General features: G+C 39.4%; 1 protein-coding gene across 1 annotated transcript in view; it reads right to left on the reverse strand.

The window, feature by feature from the left end:
• Nucleotides 1-21,859, reverse strand: part of UBN2 (ubinuclein 2) — a 79,922-nt gene that overhangs the window by 27,482 nt on the left and 30,581 nt on the right. The window contains exons 7-9 of the mRNA XM_015572664.1: nucleotides 17,877-18,366; nucleotides 9,377-9,447; nucleotides 3,557-3,686 (exon numbers count right to left, since the gene is read on the reverse strand). Of these exons, the coding sequence (XP_015428150.1) occupies nucleotides 3,557-3,686; nucleotides 9,377-9,447; nucleotides 17,877-18,366 (691 nt within the window). The remainder of the gene's footprint in view (nucleotides 1-3,556; nucleotides 3,687-9,376; nucleotides 9,448-17,876; nucleotides 18,367-21,859) is intronic.

Raw genomic sequence — 21,859 nt, forward strand, 5'->3', positions numbered from 1 at the left:
CCTCTACCCTATATAGTAAAAGGGTAATATGCCTCCCAGCACTGGGATCAGCGGAGCCATGAGGACTCCCGGCACCGGGATCAGCGTGACAGGGGGGGGCGCCCAAACCCCCTGATCCCCCTGTGGCTCTGTGTGTGACAGGGGAGAGCCATAACCTCCCCATCAGCCCTGCCCTGAGTGTGAGAGTGGCGGCGCCCCAACCCCCTGATGGGCCCTGCTCTGTGAGTGACAGGGAGCAGTGCCCCAACCCCCTGATTGGCCCTGCTCTGTGCATGAGGGGGCGGCGTCCCAACTCCCCAATCGGCCCTGCTCTGAGCCTGACCAGGGGCTGCACCTAGGGATTGGGCCTGCCTTCTGCTACCCGGGAGCAGGCCTAAGCCAGCAGGTCATTATCTCCCGAGGGGTCCCAGACTGCGAGAGGGCAGCAAAGGTAAGGTAAATACATTTCTTCCTTAGCCAGTAGATCTATACTAACCGGTCATCTTCCAGACATCCTTCTGGACAAAGCCACAGTGGTGGGGGCCGAGGCAGAGCTGGTTAGGGGTGATGAGGGCGGCAGGGAAGAGCAGTTGGGGGTGGTGAGGCCAGTAGGGGAGAGCAGTTGGGAGTGATGAGGCTGGCAGGGGAGGGCAGTTGGGGGCGATCAGGCCGGCAGGGGAGGGCAGTTTGGGGCAATCAGGCTGGTAGGCAGAGGCGGTTAGGGGAGATCAGGCAGGCAGGCAGGTGAGCGGTTAGGAGCCAGTTGTCCCGGATTGCGAAAGGGATCCCAGATTGGAAAGGATGCAGGGCGGGCTGAGAGCCCCTCCTGCCCTGTGCACGAATTTCGTGCACTGGGCCTCTAGCATTAAATAACTTCAAATACAAAACCTGAAATGTCCCTTACAAAATATTTTACAATATGCAAAAAATTGTCTTCCTACTTCTAATTATTATTTTTATTAATAAGGAGCTAGGCATAGACACAAATTCTGAGACCTTAGATAAATTTCACTTGTTCATTAACTGCTTTGAATTGAGAAAGAACTATAGCTTCTCAATTCAAAGAAGTATTTTATTAACAGAAGCTGAGTACCTACAGTAAAGAATTCCATGTCTGCCTGGCTGGGTGTGGCTCAGCGGTTGAGCACTGACCCAGGAATCAAGAGGTCACTGGTTCAATTCCCAGTCAGGGCATATGCCCGGGTTGTGGGCTTGATCCCAGTAGAGGCGGGTGTGCAAGCAGCAGCCAATCGATGATTTTCTCTCATCACTGATGTTTCTACCTTTCTCCCTCTCCCTTCCTCTCTAAAATCAATAAAAGTATATACTAAAAAAAAAACAACACAAAAAACAATTCTATGTCTGTCAGATCACACCTAATACAGTGAGCCAGACATATGTATTCTCCCATTAGCACCATGATAGACCTTGGATAGCCATATTGTGCTGTGTGACTCCCACCCCCAATCAGAAAAGTTTAGGTTGACCCAAAATATTAAAATCAGATTGTCTGACTTAGGAATTTGGATTGGGATGAGTGAACTGAGTCAGTCTCTGTGTGTGGCTTTTCTGTGTAATGTAAAACCTTGAAAATCAAGTAATCTTATCTGCAGATGTACATAACGGGATAAAAATGAGATGTAGGGAGAGAGGTAGAAAAAGAGTTAATCCAAATGATCAGTTCCCATCCTTCCTGGCTGCATTCTCTCTCTCTTTTTTTTTTTATAATATATTTTATTGACATTTTTACAGAGAGAAAGGGAGAGGGATAGAGAATTGGAAACATCGATGAGAGATAAGCATCCATCAGCTGCCTCCTGCACATCTCCTACTGGGGATGTGCCCACAACCAAAGTACATGCCTTTGACAGGAATCGAACCTGGGACCTTTCAGTCCGTAGGCCGATGCTCTATCCACTGAGCCAAACCGGTTAGGGCCTGGCTGCATCCTTGCCCTTAGTTCCATGAAAAACCTTTATTCATAGAAAAAATGTCCTTGTTTGTCTTAAACTACATTCAAGTTACTTTCTGTTACTTGTAAGTTATAAATATTTTTTAATTATAGAGGCAAAAAATCATTAAGTGAAAAGTAATCAGAACAATAAAGGCATGAAAAACCATTTTATATGAAGTGAAGAAGGAGACATAATAAATGCTTTCAAAAACATGAAAGCGATGAAGTGGACAAATGAATAGATTTGTGCATGAATTCAAAGGTAGAATTAGGACCAACAGCTTAGAAAGCACCTGAGTTTGGCACAAAGCATGGAAGAACTTTCTGATATTATCCTATACTAAAGGCCCAAAGCACGAAAATTCATGCAAGAGTAGGCCTTCCTTCCCCCAGCTGCTGACACTGGCTTCCCTCCAGCACCTGGGACCTGGACTGGCTTCCCTCTGTCCCCGGCTCTGTCAGGAAGGACATCTGGAATGACATCTGGTCTAATTAGCATATTACTCTTTCATTATTATAGACTAGAGGCCTGGTGCACAAAATTCATACACAGAGGGGTGGGTCCTCTCAGCCCAGCCTGCACCTTCTCCAATCTGGGACCCCTCGGGGGATGTCCGACTGATCCCTGGGATAGGGCTTAAACTGCAGTCTGACATCCTTCTCACAATCTGGGACCACTGGCTCCTAACTGCTCACCTGCCTGACTGCCTGGTCGCCCTTAATTGCCCCCCCTGCCAGCCTGGTCACCCCCAACTGCCCCTCTCACCGGCCTGGTTGCCCCTAACTACGCCCCTTCCCTCCGGTGGCCTGGTCACCCCCAACTGCCCCCCCTGCTGGCCTGGTCGCCCCACGCAGCCTGTTATTCAGTAGTCCATCTGATTGTTTCAGTTGTGACAGCCCCTGGCTTTTTATATATTGGGATAATATAAGCCCAGTGACCGAACGGCATAATGATCAGAATGACCGCTCGACCAGTCGCTATGATGCACACTGACCACCAGGGGGCAGACGCTCAACGCAGGAGCTTCCCACTGGTGGTCAGTGTGCTCCCACGGTGGGAGCACTGCTCAGCTAACCGGGATGAGCGCTGCTCCCACAGCAGCCGATCCCCGCAGGCCACGCCCCCCACCAGTGCACGAATCCCGTGCACCGGGCCTCTAGTAATGAAATAAGTTTCTGACCATGACAGCATTCATCTTGGACAATCACTTAATGGGGTTGCAGTCGAGGAGAATCTAGCAAAATATGAATAATTACACTAGATAATTTTTAATTTTATATGCAACCCTGTGATTTTTTCCATTGGTCTGCATAGTATCTGTAGAGATCCATTTCTGAAGAAAATTGAATTATAAATATGTCAGTTTATTTGCTGAAGGTAAAGTTGTGTTAGCTGTGCAATAGGTTAATTTACTAGTCCAAGAATCTATGCCTTAGAAAATATTATTTCTCACCTAAACCTATCAATTATTGAAAAGTAATTTTTTTCAGGGGATCCAATGTGCCATTAATATTCATACAACGTGACTATAAAGCAATTAATATGCAAAATCCCCCCAAAGAAACCAGTCTCTTTACAGGTTATAAACCTCCCAATGTAGATATCATTGTTTCTCCTCTTACCTGGACGTTAAGATGTAGCTTCTTTAGACGCTTTACCAGTGTTTCTTTATTGCATGGCACAAACGCTTCAAGATGGGCGTAGACACCACTACGAATGACGGGGCCTAGTTCCTGCAGCTGTAACTCAATGCTGACCAAAAACAACAAATAAACAGTAAGAATTTCTTTCAGGTAGCAACAGCCAAGCAAGGAGGCAAAGGAAGTAATTCTTTTCTCATTTTACATTTCCTAGACTGTTTTTTTCAAGGAAAAGTAATTAATAGTGATGCTACAGAAAATTTTGATGAGCTTAGTTTCAGAGAACTTATATAATCTCAAACAAGCTGGCAAATAATATTTTTCATGGCTTCAACCAAGTCTACATTTTTTGAGTAAAGCACAGGAACTCCATTATTAACCAAAAGTTCCTTTTCTCAAAGAGATATTATACGCCCTTCAATCCTTACAATTACCATACTAGTGAGTCACATATGAGTTCTTGGAGTACTTTTTCCTTAGTTGTTTGAAAATTTCAGATTCAAAAGGGGTAAAACTTTTCTGGCTGCATATACAGGCTGTTTCATCCATCTTTGATTACTTTATTGGGCCTGTATTACAAGCTAGGTATTTAACAGCCTGTTTGAACAATGAAATCGCTTAACAATGCATTTCTCAGAATGTACCCCCATTCTTTTTTTTAAAAAGTATATTTTATTGATTTTTTACAGAGAGAAAGGGAGAGGGATAGAGAGAAACATCGATGAGAGAGAAACATTGATCAGCTGCCTTCTGCACACCCCCTACTGGGTATATACCCACAACCAAGGTACATGCCCTTGACCGGAATCGAACCTGGGACTCTTGAGTCTGCAGGCCAACGCTCTATCAGCTGAGCCAAACCAGTTAGGGCCTTTTTTTTTTAAAAATAAGTATGTATTTTACTGATTTTTTTTACAGCGAGGAAGGGAGAGGGATAGAGAGTTAGAAACATAGATCAGCTGCCTCCCACACAGCCCCTACTGGGGATGTGCCCGCACCAAGGCACATGTCCCCAAATGGAATCAAACCTGGGACCCTTCAGTCTGCAGGCCAACACTCCATCCACTGAGCCAAACCGGTTAGGGCTGTACCCCCATTCTTAAGCAGTGTATTTAAGTACACATCTCTCACAGATCTACTTTAATATTTTTTTCCTAAGAATTCCAATCTTCTAAGGCTCCAGAAGTAGCCAACTAAAAACACTTGGCACCCAAAGTGTGATTTTCAGTTATTTTTACATTTACTTCACAGAGAAACAAAGTTCTCTTGAAGTGGTGAACTTTCTTGAGCCCTGCCTCCTACTTTCTACCAGCTCCTTTTCCTTTTTTAAGTGAAATCTATCCAAAGGCAAATTTCTATGCATGAAAGTTACTATGAATGGTCCTTGAACCTGATAACAAATTATGAGTATGAGATCACTACAGGTTCTAAATGAATGAAAATATACTGGGACCATTTGCTATTAACCCTTTCTGGTCATTTGTCTACTCTCAGCCACCAAAGCTTTTTTACTGTTCCGGCCGTATGTCTGCTCTCAGCCACCACAGCAAGGAACCATACGAATCTTAACTCTATTTATTCATGTATCAATTCATAATTTCTCTGAAAGCTCTTAAGTGTCTAAGCGACCTTGTCACGAACCAAAACATTACCCCGACAAATTGGAGATATTGAAACCCAATATAAACAAACGTGGTCGTTCCACACTTGCCATGCAAAACACCGTGGCGAGTCAGTTGCCTTTTGAGAGTGAAGAAATCGACAAGCTTCAGAGATACTTCACAGAATTTCAAATAAAGCTTTACAAATTACGTTTAACTGTAATTAGGCATTCTCGCTTGTTAAGATATTTCAAAATAATACTCCAAAATGGCAAAAAGAAAGTTACCGAAAGAAGTGTACTGCGAATCTGAAAGTAACGATGAAGAGTTTTATTTTGGCACCCTGAATACTGACTCTGATGTAGAAAGTGATAAAGTTTGTAGTGATTCTACTAGTAGTGACGTAGTTCCAAAAAAAAACAACTAATAAATCTTGTTTATCCTTCATAATCTTGCATGCTATGTATCACTGCTCTTTCAATGGAAATTAATTCTGACCTGTACGACACCCATGTCCAAATTTAATATGACCCGCAAAGGGTTAAAGGCACTAGAGAACAAATATTGGGTTCTGTTGAGTAAACAGGCTGGAAACTCACTTTTATATCCCTGTCTACACAAAACTCTCCCTTGTCTCTGGAGAAGTTTCAAAGAAATGAAACATGGAAATCTGTAGTGGAAGCAATAGCCATCTTTGTAAACAAGATTCTCCTACTGAGGAATATTTAGTGATAACTACGGTATCATCCTTTCTACACAGAATTCTAGAAATACAGTCATTTTCCCAAAGGTGATATATGGCACATCTTTCTACCACATAAACTTCCTCTTTCTAAAAAAATCATTCTTTTTTTTAAAAGATATATTTTATTGATTTTTTACAGAGAGGAGGGGAGGGGGATAGAGAGTTAGAAACATCGAGAGAGAAACATAGATCAGTTGCCTCCTGCACAACTGCATCCCTAGTGAGGATGTGCCCGCAACCAAGGTACATGCCCTTGACCGGAATCGAACCTGGGACCCTTGAGTCTGCAGGCCGATGCTCTATCCACTGAGCCAAACCGGTTACGGCAAAAAAAAAAAAATCATTCTTAATAAATTTAAAACACTAATAATAAGAAAAACTCAGTCCAAATGAATTCTGGAATCTACTGAATTTCCTGGAGTTTCCTCAAGTATTCCAGATATCCTACCAATATTGTCCAAATAATACAACCACTGAAAACTAACTGAAGAAAGCTTAGGGAACAATAACCCAAATTCAAAATCCCAAATATCTCTTTACCTTAAAGCAAAATTTCAAAAGCCTGTTGATGTGTTAACTAATACTAGACAAAAGGTGTGTTCATCCCTCTTGTCCCTGAAGAACTACTTAATTCAGGTGGGCTGGTTCTAGGGTTACCTAAATAAGACTTGGTATGGAACAGGTTAGAAATATGTTTGAAAAACTGTTTGGGATTCCTCCAATTGCAAAGCAGCCCCTCAAAAGAGTAAGGAAAAGCTGTGGCTTGTGATCAACCCTTTCACTTTGCTAACCTTCAATTCAAGGAAAGAGAAACAGACAGACAGGCAGACCAATTGGTAAGCCCATTTATATTGAGACTAGAGGCCTGGTGCACAAATTCGTGCATGGGTGGGGTCCGGCCAGCCTGCCCTGATTGGGTCGATCAGGCCAGCTAGCCGGGGGGAGGGGCCTCAGGCAGTTGGCTGGCTGGCCCTGCCTCTTGGTTGAACTCCTAGTCAAGGGAACAATTTGCATATTAGCCTTTTATTATATAGGATTCACATCGCACTCACCAGCTCCTTAAAGGAGCATCTAACAATGAAGGAAGACAGATCTCACTGCCAAATATCCAATAGGATTGGTAGTACCTGCCTAAAGCATTTGTTGAGCAGAATTGTCTGGCTGAATTAGAATAACAGGCAAAGCATCAAGATTTTATTAGCAATGTCAGCTTGAAGTAAAGGAGGAAATAGGTGATGAAATCAAGCCAGCATGTTGTTAATTTTTTGATCCGGGTCAAATTCATTAGGCTAAAAGTAAAAGGGTACTCTATTCCAACAAACTCATCTGTTTTTCTCTCCAGCCATGGTGAAGAGGAAGCAATGGTGAGGCAGAGCCAATACACCTGAATAACTTCATGGGAATAACTAAACCAAATAATCATCTACCGTATGTCCTTAGAAGATCAACTCAGTCTAGAGAAATAAGGGATGTTGGGTCAGGAAAGTGGACAAAGAGGCCAGGGTGGTATAATAAAGTGACTAAAAGAGAAAAAAATTCAACTAAACACTACGGCTTGTAGAATTGGAGGTACACTTTCTATGAAATAAAAAATAGATGGGCCCTGGCCCACTAGCTCAGTTGGTTGGAGCATCATTCCAATACACCAAAGTTGCAGGTTCCATCCCTGGTTAGGGCACATACAAGAATCAACCAATGAGTGCATGAGTGGGTGGAACAACAAATCAACCTCTCACTCTCTCTCTCAAAATTAATAAATTTTTAAAAAATTTAAGTAGATTGGCTCCAAAAAACTAGAGGATTTGTTTTAGAATAGACATGAGAGGAACTGACAGAGAAGCCAGTTAATGGAATGCTGCTATTGTGCTTATTTGAGATGTTATTTCCTGAGGATGGTCGTTTGATTCTCTCAGGGGAGCTATACTAGTAGCTGTTCCCTCTTACAGAAAAGTAAAATAAAAAAGAATTGTCTCCGTCTCAGGAAAAGGACCTGATCTAGTAAACATAGGGCTTTCAAATGGAAAGAAAAAGCAGAGCTAGGCAGATCCCTGATTATGGAATCTGGGACAGCTCTGGTGAGAAATGTTATATTGTTTATTGAATCTCGGGTTTTACAGGAGCTAGGTAAAAGGAGCTGGTGCCAACAGGAAGCATTTGCCTTGCTTTCAGGCAAACAGAAACAACTTGAAAAGCCCTGGATTAAATAAAGAAGAACAGGAACAAAATTTCACCATATTAGAAGTAGCATACTAGGTTGTATGTTTCATGAAATCCATGGTACTTAAAACAGTTTTAGTACTACAGCATAAGAGAATGCAATTCATTAAAATAGTTATCAGAACCAACAAACCAATCCATCCTTTATATCTTGAGAAATTATCTTCATTATATATTTGAAAGAGAAATAATAGTATTAAAAACATTGCTTTTTTGTTTCTTTCTAAATGATGCTACTGAACTACCAACACATTATTTTCATCAGAGAAGTAAATTTTGCTGCTTTCCTCAGAATCATTTTTTTGTTTGTTTGTTTTTGGCATTCTGCTTGCAGTCAATTACATATCAAATTTCCAATGGTCAAAATTTATAAGCCAATAGGTTTATATCTTATGAGATCACAATATTAGAATCTGCAGCTTTATTAGAATCAAACTGTGAGAGTGAAAATGATCACTACTTTAAATATAACCTATATCATATATCAGCCTTCACCCTCTCCTCCTAATAAATCTAACTTCTGTCTTTTCCACATTGGACTCAATCTTATCCCACAATCATGATTTCTTAATTAAACCATACTTTCCACTTGGCTTTAAGAGTTCATAATGTATTTTTCCAAAGTCTGAAAAGTAGACAGAAAATTATACCAAATTTAATATAAACAGAGCTATCACAGAATGTTTTATATAAGTTGGTAAAATATACATATAAACCTAGAGTACTATTCAACCTCTTCAGTGGTCACTTATAATATTGGAAGTTATAATATCGGAAGCTTTGATTATCGTAGGGGTCCAAAAGAACCAATACATGCAGAAGCGTAATTTTGCTGAGAAGCAAATGTTCATCATACATACTAGGAGGCTGAAAGGGAAGAGCTAATGTATGAGACTAGCCAGGCACTCAGTATTTGCATTTCAAAAGCCTACTATATACCTTTTATCTTTTAAAATATGTTTGTATTAATTTTAGAGAGAGAAGAAGGAAGAGGGGAGAGGAAGAGAAAGGAACATCGATCAGCTGTGCCCATTGCCCCCCCACCCCACCCCATGCACCTGACTGGGGATTGAGCCCGCAACCTGGGTATCTGCCCTAACGGGAATCAAACCAGTGACCTTTCGGTTCACTGGACAATGACTAACTGAGCCACACGGGCCAGGGCGAGGCCTACTATATTTTTAAATAAATCCTTAAAGTTTAAATAATTTTTAAGAATTTTAATCAAAGAATACTTACTCCAGAAGAATATTATTCATATCCTGTGTAAAGAATTTTTTCCTTCCTTCTTCATCAAAAAGTTTGGCAGCCTAGAGAAACATAAGATTGACAATATAACCCCTAATAAACACATTATTTGCTTCCATATTTATTTACTAAAGAATCAGCTCTTTGAGGATGGGGTTATAATTTTTTTCACTTTGTATTCTTAATACCCAATTTCATACCTGGCATAAGGAGGCAATTAAAGAGTGCTGAAACTATTTTAGTATACATACCATTCTTTCCGACTATGTCTGTATTTCATTTTTTTCAATCTACCTAAACTCACAAAATTTCCATATAAGATTTTTTTAGTGTTTTGGTTGTCTTGTGTATTTTATTAATTTAAAAAAATTTTTTAAATATATTTTATTGATTTTTTACAGAGAAGAAGGGAGAGGGATAGAGTTAGAAATATCAATGAGAGATAAACATCTATTAGCTGCCTCCTGCACACCCCCTACTGGGGATGTGCCCACAACCAAGGTACATAGACTTGAACCCGGGACCCTTCAGACCGCAGGCCGACGCTCTATCCACTGCGCCAAACCGGTCAGGGCTTGTTAATTTTTGCTGTGGTCTCCAAGATAACAGAAAGCAGATGTCTCACTTTCTACAGACATTATTGTTTACAATGTGTATCATATTCTACACTTTATACCCATTACCTTGTTAAATACTCATAACAACTGGTGAAACTGGTATTAAACCCTCATTTTATAAATAAGGGACCAAAATCTTAAATAGGTTATAGGATATGCCCCCAAATCACACAGCTACTAAGTGGTGGACCTAGGACTCAGACCAGAAGCGTCATAACTTCTCCTCTGTAACACTGCCACCCTTAGTTCTACCTAATTACATACTAACAAAGAAAACATTAGCCTAGGTATAAGCAAAAATTAATTCAATGAGCTTAAGGATAATATTTTCATCATTATGTTTGTCACCTTAACCAGCCTGACAAGAAACAAAGAGTGTACAAACCAAGACAATCTACCATAAGCAAATTTTACTGGGGAAATTACATGAGATGTAAAAAATCAAGCCTGATCTAATAATCCGATATAGTCACATGCTGATTCTGTCAATCTACCAAGCATCTGACAATTTTACATGCTGTAAATAGAAGAATAAAATTTCTGAGATGTATCTCAGCACTTCTTAGAAAGGATGCAGACTGCTGTGTGTAGGGAGTAGAAATATAGGAAGAAAGCCAGAATGAAAACTAAACTTCAAGAAAGAGAAACAAAAATGTCAAGAGGCTGAACACTGGAAGAATGTTTCAAAGCGAGAAAAGAGCAACAAGAACAAACTCCTCATCAGACAAACACAAGGATGAATTCTCATCTCCTGAAGAAAAAACACCATCTTGTATGGTGAATTCATAGACATCAGTAAATAAAACGAATCTTCTTATTCCTGGCATGACTATTACAGAGAAAAATTACAGTTTTTGATATCTGAAATGTGACAGTTTTACAAGATTGAAACACATTCATTACTAAGCAGTTTTGTTTATTAAATGAGAATTAATTGCATATAACACAGCAGAGAAAGTGCAAACTATGGAGCTTGATGGTCCTGCCTTTAAATCTTCACTTTGAAATATGTCTCAGCTACTTAAAAATCACATGGCCATGGCCAAATGACGTAACCTTTTGAACCTCGGAATACTACCTATCCCATATGATTGTTCGAGGGTTAGACTGACTATACAGTATGTAAAGTACACTAAACCCAGTCAGGGCACAGTCTCCTCAATGGTAAATGGTGCCTTGCGACTGTGGGACACTGTACACTCAATAAATACACAGTACAGGCATTTGCTAAATAAACAATAGCAATTATTATCAATTACATGTTGGAAAACCTGGATCACATCATCAGCACTTTTTAAAACCTATAAAATGTCTAGTGGTGGGGCAACATGGGAATAGCAAAAAGGATATACTTTGGAATCTAGACAACCTGTTTTTAAGTTCTGGCTCCACCACTTACTAGTTGGACTTGGCCAAGCTATTTAACCTATCACTTAAGTTTCTCAACCACAAAAAGAAAACAGTACGCCCTAGCCAGTTTGGCTCAGTGGCGAGAGCATTGGCCTGTGGACCACAGGTCCCCACGTTCGATTTTGGTCAAGGGCATGTACCTTGGTTGCAGGCTCCTTCCAAGCCTGGGCCCTGGTTGGACCCTGGTTGGGGCTCATGCAGGAGGCAACCAATCGATGTGTTTCTCTCACATCGATGTTTCTCTCTGTCTTTCCCTCTCTTTTGCACTCTCCCTAAAAATCAATGAAAATATTCTTGGGTGAAGATTAACAACAACAACAAAAAAAAGAAAAGAAAAAGAAAACAATACCTATACTTCATACTTGGAGTAACTGAGAAGTTAAATAAACTTTTAGATGAACAAAACTGTAGATTATACTGTGTCTTTAGTTATATGCTTAATTTCCCCAATGTTAACCAATATGCCAAATGAGGGGACAAATTCAGTAAACAGAAAAACTTGTCTGTATTTATATAGACATCTTTAGTGCTGTTTTGTTCTTAGAACTTTTTTTTTTTTATTGGATTAAGAATGTAGTTCCTGCCGAAACCGGTTTGGCTTGGTGGATAGAGCATCAGCCTGCGGACTGAGGGGTCACAGGTTCGATTCCGGTCAAGGGCATGTACCTGGGTTTTGGGCACATCCCCAGTGGGAGATGTGCAGGAGGCAGCTGATCGATGTTTCTCTCTCATCGATGTTTCTAACTCTCTATCTCTCTCCCTTCCTCTCTGTAAAAAAATCAATAAAATATATAAAAAAAAATAAAATTAGAAAAAAAATGTAGTTCCTATTTGCCCTGGCTGAGTAGCTCAGTTGGGTAGAGCATCATCCTGCTATGCCAAAGTTGCATGTTTGATCCCCAGTCAGGCACATACAAGAATTAACCAATGCGCCCGACTGGCGTGGCTCAGTGGTTGAGCGTCGACCTATGAACCAGGAGGTCACAGTTCAATTCCCAGTCAGGGCACATGCTCAGGTTGTGGGCTCAATCCCCAGTGTGAGGCATGCAGGAGGCAGCCGATCAATGATTTCTCTCTCATCATTGATGTTTCTCTCTCTCTCTCCCATTCCCTTCCTTTCTGAAATCAATAAAAAAAATAAAAAATTAACCAATGAATGCATAAATAAGTGAAACAACAAACTGATGTTTTTCTCTCTCAAACCAATAAAAATATAAATTAAAAAAAGAAAATAAATATAAGTGGACAAAACTCATCAGTAAAATTCAAAGATTGTCAAAATGGAGTGAAAATGTAGTGCTTTTAGAATGTACTTGAACTTAAACATCTATCAGGTTGAAATAGACTGTTATAGAGTGTGGGAGCAGCTGGGGAGATGTCAATAGGGGAAAAAGGAGATTTATGCAATACTTTAAACAATAAAGAGTTAAAAAAATAGATTGCTATAGATACAGATTGGTATATATGAACCTCATGGTAACCACAAACAAAAACAACAACAAAAAATACAGAACAACAAAGAGCAAAAGACCCAAACAAAACACTAAAGAAAACCAGCATACCAAAAGGAAAGAGATCAAGACAAGTAACAGAGAATGACAACAACAACAACAAACAAATAACAATGACAATAAGTACATGCCTATCAAGAATTATTTAAATGTAAATGGCCTAAATGTTCCAATCAAAAGACTTAGGGTGGCTGAATGAATAAAAAACAAGACCCACCTATGTTCTGCTTATGAGATACTCACTTTAGATAAAAAGACACACAGATTGAAACTGAAGGATATAAAAAGATGTTACATGCAAGTAGAAGGGGTAGCAATACTTGTATGTGACAAAACAGACTTTAAAATAAGGACTGTAAAAGGAGACATAATGATAAATGGGTCAGTGCAATAAGATACCGCAATTGTAAATATATCTATTCACCTAACACAGGAACATCTAAATACATAAAGCAGCCCTAGCCTGTTTGGCTCAGTGGATAGAGCATTGGCCAGCAGACTGAAAGGTCCCAGGTTCGATTCCAGTCAAGGGCATGTGCTTGGGTTGTGGGCTTATTCCCAGTAGGGGATGTGCAGGAAGCAGCCAATCAATGATTCTCTCTCATCATTGATACCTCTATCTCTCTCTCCCTCTCCTTTCCTCTCTGAAATCAGTATATTTAAAAAAATAAATATATAAAGCAAATATTAATGGGCATAGAAAGAGAAATTAACAGCAATACAATATTAGTGGACTTTATACTCATTAGGCAAATCAGAGATAGAAGATTAATATAAAATAATGACATTAAATGTCATATCAGATCAACTTAATAGACAATCCTAGAACATTTCGTGCAAAAACTACAGAGTACATATTTTTTTCAAGTGCACATGGAATATTCTCCAAGACTGACCACATATCAGGCCACAAAACAAGTGTCAATTAATTCAATAATATTGAAAATAGAGAATTTTTTTCCGACCACAATGATATGAAACTAGAAATCAACTACAAAAAGAACACTGGAAAAAACACAAACACATGTAGACTAAACAACATGCTAGTAACAACCAATGGATTAAAGAGGAAATTCAAAGATATTTTGAGATAAATGAAAATGAAAACAAAACTCCCTAAAATTTATGGGATGCAGCAAAAGCAGTTCTAAGATGGAAAGTTAATAGCTATACAAAAAGAACAAAACCCAAAATATATAGAAGAAAGGAAATGATCACAGCAGAAATGTAAGAGTTAGAGACTAAAAATACATAATAGAAAAGATCAATGAAACTAAGTGCTTGTTCTTTGAAAGGATAAACAAAATCGACAAACCTTTAGCCAGATTGATTCATCAAGGAAAAAAGAGAGCCCAAATAAATAAAATCAGAAATGCAAGAGAAGAGTTTACAATCAACACCACAAAAATACAAAGGATAATTAAAGAATAGTATGAACAATTATATACCAACAAATTGGACAATCTAGAAGAAATGGATAAATTCCTAAAAACATACATCTTTTTAAGACTGAACCAAGAAGAATCAGACTCTGAATAGACTAATTACTAGCAATGATACTGAAATAGTAATTAAAAAACACCCCCAAAAAACAAAAGTTCAGAACAGACAGCTGCACAGGTGGATTTTACCAAACATTTAAAGAAGAATTAATACCTATCCTTGAAAAAATTGAAGAGAAAGGAACTCATTCTACATGGCCAGCATTATCTTAATACCAAAATCAGACAGGCACTATAAAAACAAAAAATTGCAGGCCAATAACACTGATGAACATAGATGTAAAAATTAGCAACAAAATACTAGCAAATGAAATTCAACAATACAGTAAAACTATTACATACAATGATCAAGTGGGATATATACTAGGAATGCAAGGATGGTTCAATATCCACAAATTAATTAACATGACACATGAAACAAAACCAAGCATAAAAATGACATGATCATCTCAATAGATGCAGAAAAAGCATCTGACAAAATTTAACATCTATTTATGAAAAAAATTTCAGTAAAGTAAGTATAGAGCGAACTTAGCATAAAATATTAAAAGCTACATACGTCAAATTCATAGCTACAACTTACTCAGTGGTGAAAAGGTGGAAGCTTTTCCTCTAAAATCAGGAGCAAGACAAGAATGCCCACTCACCACTATTATTCAATATAGTATTGGAAGTCCTAGCTACAGCAGTCAGATAAGAAAAAGAAATATAAGGCATCCAAATTGTAAAGGAGGAAGTAAAACTGTTACTATATGCAGATGACATAATAACAAAAATCTGTCGCATTTCTATACACTAATAACGAATGATCAAGAGAAATTAAGAAAACAATCCTATTAACAACTGCATCAAAAATAATAAAATACTCAAGAATAAAGTTAACCAAGGATGTAAAAGACCTGTATTCTGAAAACTTTTACAAACTTAAGAAATTAAAGAGGACACAAATGAAAGGATATACCATGCTAATGAATTGCAAGACCTAATACAATTAAAATGTCCATACTAGTCCACCCGCTGTGGCTCACTGGTTGAGCGGTTGAGTGTCAACCCATGAATCAGGAGGTCATGGTTTGATTTCTGGTCAAGGCACATGCCCAGGTTGCAGGCTCGATACCTACTAGGGGGCATGCAGGAGGAAGCTGATCAATGGTTCTTTCTTATCATTAATGTTTCTATCTTTCTCTCCCTCTCCCTTCCTCTCTGAAATCAATAAAAAATATATTTTAACAAATTATAAATATAAACATTATCACTAATAAAGCTGAATTTATTTTTTAAAAAAAAGAAAGCTGGAGATAACACATTCCCAGGTTTCAAACAACTTATAAAGCTACAATAACCATACAGTATGGTACTACCACAAAAACAGACACAAAGATCAATGATACAATAGAGAAGCAAAAATAAGTGGTGCTAAGAAAACTGGACAGATGTGTGCAAAAGAAATTAAACTGTACCACTCCTTCATACCATATACAAAAATAAACTCAAATTGAACTAAACATTTTTTTAAAATATATTTTATTTATATTTTACAGAGAGGAAGGGAGAGGGATAGAGAGAAACATCAATCAGCTGCCGTCTGCATACCCCTTACTAAGGATGTGCCAGCAACCAAGGTACATCTCTTTGAACGGAATCGAACCTGGGACCCTGCAGTCCGCAAGCTGACGCTCTATCCACTGAGCCAAACTGGTTAGGGCTGAACTCAACATTTTTATTGATTTCAGAGAGGAAGGGAGAGGGAGAGAGATGAAAACATCAATGATGAGAGAATCATTGATTGGCTGCCTCCTGCACGCCCCCTACTGGGGCCAAGCCCGCAACCCAGGCATGTGCCCTTGACCAGAATTGAACCTGGGACCCTTCAGTCTGCAGGCCGCTACTCTATCCACTGAGCCAAACTGGCTAGGGCATCATTTATTTATGTTTATTGACTTTTTTTTCTTTTAGAGAGAGAGGAAGTAAGACAGAAACATCAACTTGTTGTTCCACTTATTTATGCATTCACTGATTGATTCTTTTATGTGCCTTGACCAGAGATCAAACTCGAGTAGCCTTGATATATTGGGACAATGCTGTAACCAAATGAACTACCAGGCCAGGGACTGTACTAAAGATTTAAATATAAGACCTGAAATCATAAAACTTCCAGAAGAAAAGATAGGCAGTAAATTTCTACATAAGTCATAGTAATATCATTTTGGCTATGTCCTCTCAAGGAAGGGAAACAACAACAAAAATAAGCATATGGGACTGCATCAAACTAAAAAGCTCCTGCTTTTTAGGATACCATCAATAAAACAAAAAGACAACCTATTGACAGAATATATTTGTGCAAATGATATATCCAATAAGGGGTTGACATCCAAAATATAAAGAACTCATACAACTCAAGATAAAAAATAAACACTCCGATCAAAAAATGGGAAAGAACATGAATAGAACATTTCTCCAAGGAAGACATACAAATGGCCAACCAACATGTAAAGATGCTCAACATCACTAATCATCAGGGAAATGCAAAGCAAAACCACAATGAGATACCAAATCGCACCAGTCAGAATGGCTATTATAAAAAAAGTAAAAAAATAACAAGTGTTGGTGAGGACATTGAGATAAGGGAATCCTTGGTGCATTGTTAGTGGGAGTGTAAACTCGTATAACCCCTATGTAAAAGTATGGAGATTACGCAAAAAACTAAAAACAGAAATACCCACATCACCCAGAAATTCCACTTCTGGGTATTTATCTAAAAAAATTCAAAACACTAATTAAAAAAGATAAATGCATCCTATGTTCACTGCAGCATTATTTACAATAGCCAAGATACGGAAGCAACCTAGGTGTCCATGGAAAGACTAAAAAAGATGTGATACATATACAACGAAATATTCAACAATAAAAAAAGGAATGAAATCTTGCCATTCGTGACAAAATGGATGAACCTAGAGGTTACTATGCTAAATGAAATTAAGTCAAAGTCAAATATCATATGACTTCACTTATATGGAGAATCTAAAAAAACAAATGAACAAACAAAACAAAAACAGACTCATAAAGATCAAACTGAGGACTGCCAAAGCTGAGGGGGTGGGGATAGGTGAAAAAGGTGAAGGTGAATATAGTCATCAATATTATAATTTTGCATAGTGATGGATGATTACTAGACTTCGTTTAGTGTGATGACATCATAAAGTATATAAATGTCTAATCACTGTATTGTAGACCTGAAACTAATATAATATTGTATACCAACTATACTTAAATAAATATAAATAAAATCAAAGGTTTATGCACACAGTCAAAAACTAAGAAGAAATTATATGTTGCTTATATGAGTATTGGGATTGTCAGTTGTTATTTTTGTCTTAAAAATACATTTATTGTTATATTTGTGCAACAAATAAAAACACACACAAAAAAACAAGAGAATTATTCCACTTACTACACGGAGGTCTTCGATACGTTTTTCAAGAAGGGCAGGTAAACCCTCTGGGAGTATAGGTACCACCTTGGGCATAACCTGAGAGGCGTAGGATGGCTGGGTGGTGTTTCCATTCTCTCCCCCTGACTCAGAGAGGGGGCTACCATCAGAAGTAGCATCCAATAATCTGTCAAAGTCAATATCATCTAGTATCTTTAGGGCACTTTCAGCTTCTTGAAAGAGTTCATGTTCATTTGTGCTAACAAAAATGGGAAGGTCCGGATCAGCATTGTTCATGTTTAAGTCGGAGACATCATTTCCCAATGTTACAGCAGCGGAGGGGGGTTTATTCAAAGAGGTGCTCATTAAGTTCACTGAGACTTTAGGGTTAGATTCCTTCTCTAATGCATCCTTCTCTTTCTGAAATTTTCGTATCATGGCAGCTAGAGAAAGAGAATCTTTGTAACGTTTCTTCTTTTTTTCAGACTTGTGTGAATTCAGAGCTACAACTCTGTGAAGAAAAAAAGTAATCAGTTAGGCTACGTATGATTTTCAAGATTAATGCCCCATGTAAATAAGCAGGCATAGATTATCATTTGACAGGCAGGAAAGTAAATCACTTATCTATAATAATCTATAATAAAAGCATAACATGCTAATTAGACTGGATGTACTTCCGGACGTCCTTTGGGACGACCTTCCGGACAAAGCCGGGGCTGCAAGGGAAGCCTGGGTCGGCAGCCGGGAGAAGGGAGGCCTACTCTTGCACAAATTTTGTGCATCAGGTCTCTAGTTAAATTATAACAATAGCATCTTCATCATCATCATCTGGATTGTTGCTTATAAAAGGTAGATAAGTAAGTGAACATTAGAGTGAAGAAAATGAAAGGAATAAAGTCAAGAGAAAAAAAATGAAAGCAGCTCAGGTTTACTAAAGTATACTAAGTTTAACTTACTATTCCTTTTGGACGGTTTACATTCTTTAGCACATCTATAAAGTAGTTACCTAAACAATTAACCAAGTAAAGAAATGTACTTCGGCTGAAAACAGTTGCTTTACAACCAGAGAAGTCCACCTAGTACACCTTCAAACTTGTATCCCTGGAGGCTGTGCTACCAACTGCCAAAGAAATACAAAATTCTGTGTATCAATCTGTGAGCCTTCAATCATCACCATGCTCCCTATCTAGATCCTATTCGATCTGCTACTACCTTCTGGTCATTTTTCACTTCCCATTCCAGGAACAGCTGTGTGAGGCAATCAGCTAGATAAGAAATCTTTTCTAAATTCTATGGTTTATATGTTTCTAACATGTACTCATAGAACCTAAAAGATTGTTAGAACCTTGAAGGTAGGCCCATGTTTCATTTACTCTTATATACACATACAACCATAAGAGTGCCTGATATGCCGAAACCGGTTTGGCTAAGTGGATAGAGCGTTGGCCTGCGGACTGAAGGGTCCCAGGTTCGATTCCGGTCAAGGGCATGTACCTGGGTTGCGGGCACATCCCCAGTGGGAGATGTGCAGGAGCCAGCTAATCGATGTTTCTCTCTCATCGATGTTTCTGACTATCTCTCTCCCTTCCTCTCTGTAAAAAATCAATAAAATATATTTATAAAAAAAAAAAAGAGTGCCTGATATACAATAGGTACTTAACAAATATTTACTCAATGAATAGATTATACATTTGAGAAAATAATCTATTTATATAAAAGCCAAGCAACCGGAATGACCAGAACTGGTTGCTATGATGCACACTGCAGCCAGCCAACTGGCCTGATTGGGGTTGCGGGGGGGAGCCCTCTCCCAGGCCAGATCTGGGGCAGGGCTGGATGGCCAAAATCCCACAGCCCCTCTCCCTGGCTGGCCCAATTGGTCTTCCCACCCTGATGGGGGTGGAGTCGCTCACCAACCTCCCGTGGACCCTCCCCCCAGCCAGCCTGGCCCCGACTGGATGCCCCTACCCCGATCGGGGGCGGGGCCGGCCAGCCAACCTTCTATGATCCCTCCACCCAGCAGGCCTTGTCCCTGATCATCTTCCCACCCCGATTGGGGCAGGCCTTGCTGGACCCCACCCATGCACAAATTTGTGCACTGGGCCTCTAGTAAATTCAATAAAAAACATTGTGTATAGTTTTTATTCCCAAAGAAGCTTACTTGTTTTATATAATAAAAGGCTAATATGCAGAATGACCGGTTGTTATGATGAGCACTGACCACCAGGGGGAGTGCCACTTAGCCAGAAGCCTGAGCCAGGCTCACGGCTGGCAAGTACAGCAGCGGTGGCTGGAGCCTCTCCTGCCTCTGGGGTAGTGCTAAGGATGTCCAACTGCCGGCTTAGGCCCACTCCCCTAAGCTGTCAGTCAGACATCCCCCGAGGGCTCCTGGACTGTGAGTGGGCACATGCTGGGCTGAGGGATCTGTGAGCCTTCAACCATCACCATGCTCTCTATCTAGATCCTATCTGATCTGAAATTCATGCACTGGGCCTCCAGTAAATAATAATCACTTAAAACAACCTTTAGTTATACACACACACACACACACACACACACACAGGGTGTCCCCAAAAAATGTATACACACTTTAACAGCTGATTTCTATTACATTCTGAAAATGAAATGTATTTTAATAAACACTGCCTTTATAATTATTCAAAGTGTGCATATGTTTTTTTTGGGACATCCTACTGGGGATTGAGCCCACAACCCAGCCATGTGCCCTGACCAGAAATTGAACCTGCAACCTTTCAGTGCACAGGACAATGTCCAATCAACTGAGCCACAGGAGCCAGGGCTTAACAATTTCTTACTAACTCAAATGTCACTATACTCTCATGCTCAGGAGGGTATAAATACCTCCCTACATCAAATTTTTGGATATCGATAGCCCAAAATTCAGATGTACTGCCTTGGTAAGGAGGGGAGAAATACCCAGCTTCTCAAGTTTCTGTAACTTAGTATTTTTAAAAAGCCATAGAGAGATAGGGGCAATTGGTAATTTTATGATTATATGGTACAAACATTTTATTCTTATGACTGATGTTTTCTGAGAAATTCTACTTGGTTTTTAAAGGCAAAATCACATTAGCTAAAGTCACAAGTGTTAAGGATACGTAAATAAAATAAATGACTGTTTTATATTAACACAAAATAACTCGTTTACACATAGACTACTGCCAATCCTCAATCTCCAGGCATCTAAGTTTAGTTTTAGTACAAAAAGATTAAAATCATTTGTTCAATGTTATACCTTCTTTTCAAAATGATTCTTATTGGTAAAATGTTGTAATAAGCAAAATACTTAATGAACCAATTTCTAAATCTGATCTAATACTCTGTGAAGCTCTAAGGCAGGGGTGAGGAACCTTTTTTCTGCCAAGGGCCATTTGGATATTTATAACATTATTCATGGGACATACAAAATTATCAACTTAAAAATTAACCTGCTGTTACATAAAGTTTTCAACACTTTATACAAACCCCTAAAAAAAAATTAGCCTGCTATATTTGGCAGGGCCAGACCAGATAATTTCGAGGGCCTTAAATTGCCTGCAGGCTGGACGTTCCCCACCCCCGCTCTACGATGACAAACCCTTCTACTTATTAATAAACTAGAGGCCCGATGCACAAATTCGTGCACCAGTGGGGTCTCTCAGCCTGGCCTGTGTTGAGCAGCTGACCCTTGGTGCTCAGTGTGCATCACAGTGACCAGTTGACCGGTCGTTTGGTCATTTACATATATACTAGTAGCCCAGTGTACGAAATCCATGCACTGGGGTGGGGGGGTGGAGGAAGGGGCCCCTCAGCCTGGCCTGCACCCTCTCCAATCTGAGACCCCTCAGGGAATGTCTGACTGCCTGTTTGTGCCCACACTTTTAACAGATAACAGCTTCATCGTTGTTTCTTTCTTATGCTTTAAACCACTGGAAATTAGTAGGTATTCAAAGTGTGTATACATTTTGGGGGGACACCCTGTATATCTCTAGTCAGCGGTGCAA

Source organism: Myotis davidii, unplaced genomic scaffold (assembly GCF_000327345.1).
Source record: "Myotis davidii unplaced genomic scaffold, ASM32734v1 scaffold329, whole genome shotgun sequence".
NCBI lineage: Eukaryota > Metazoa > Chordata > Mammalia > Chiroptera > Vespertilionidae > Myotis > Myotis davidii.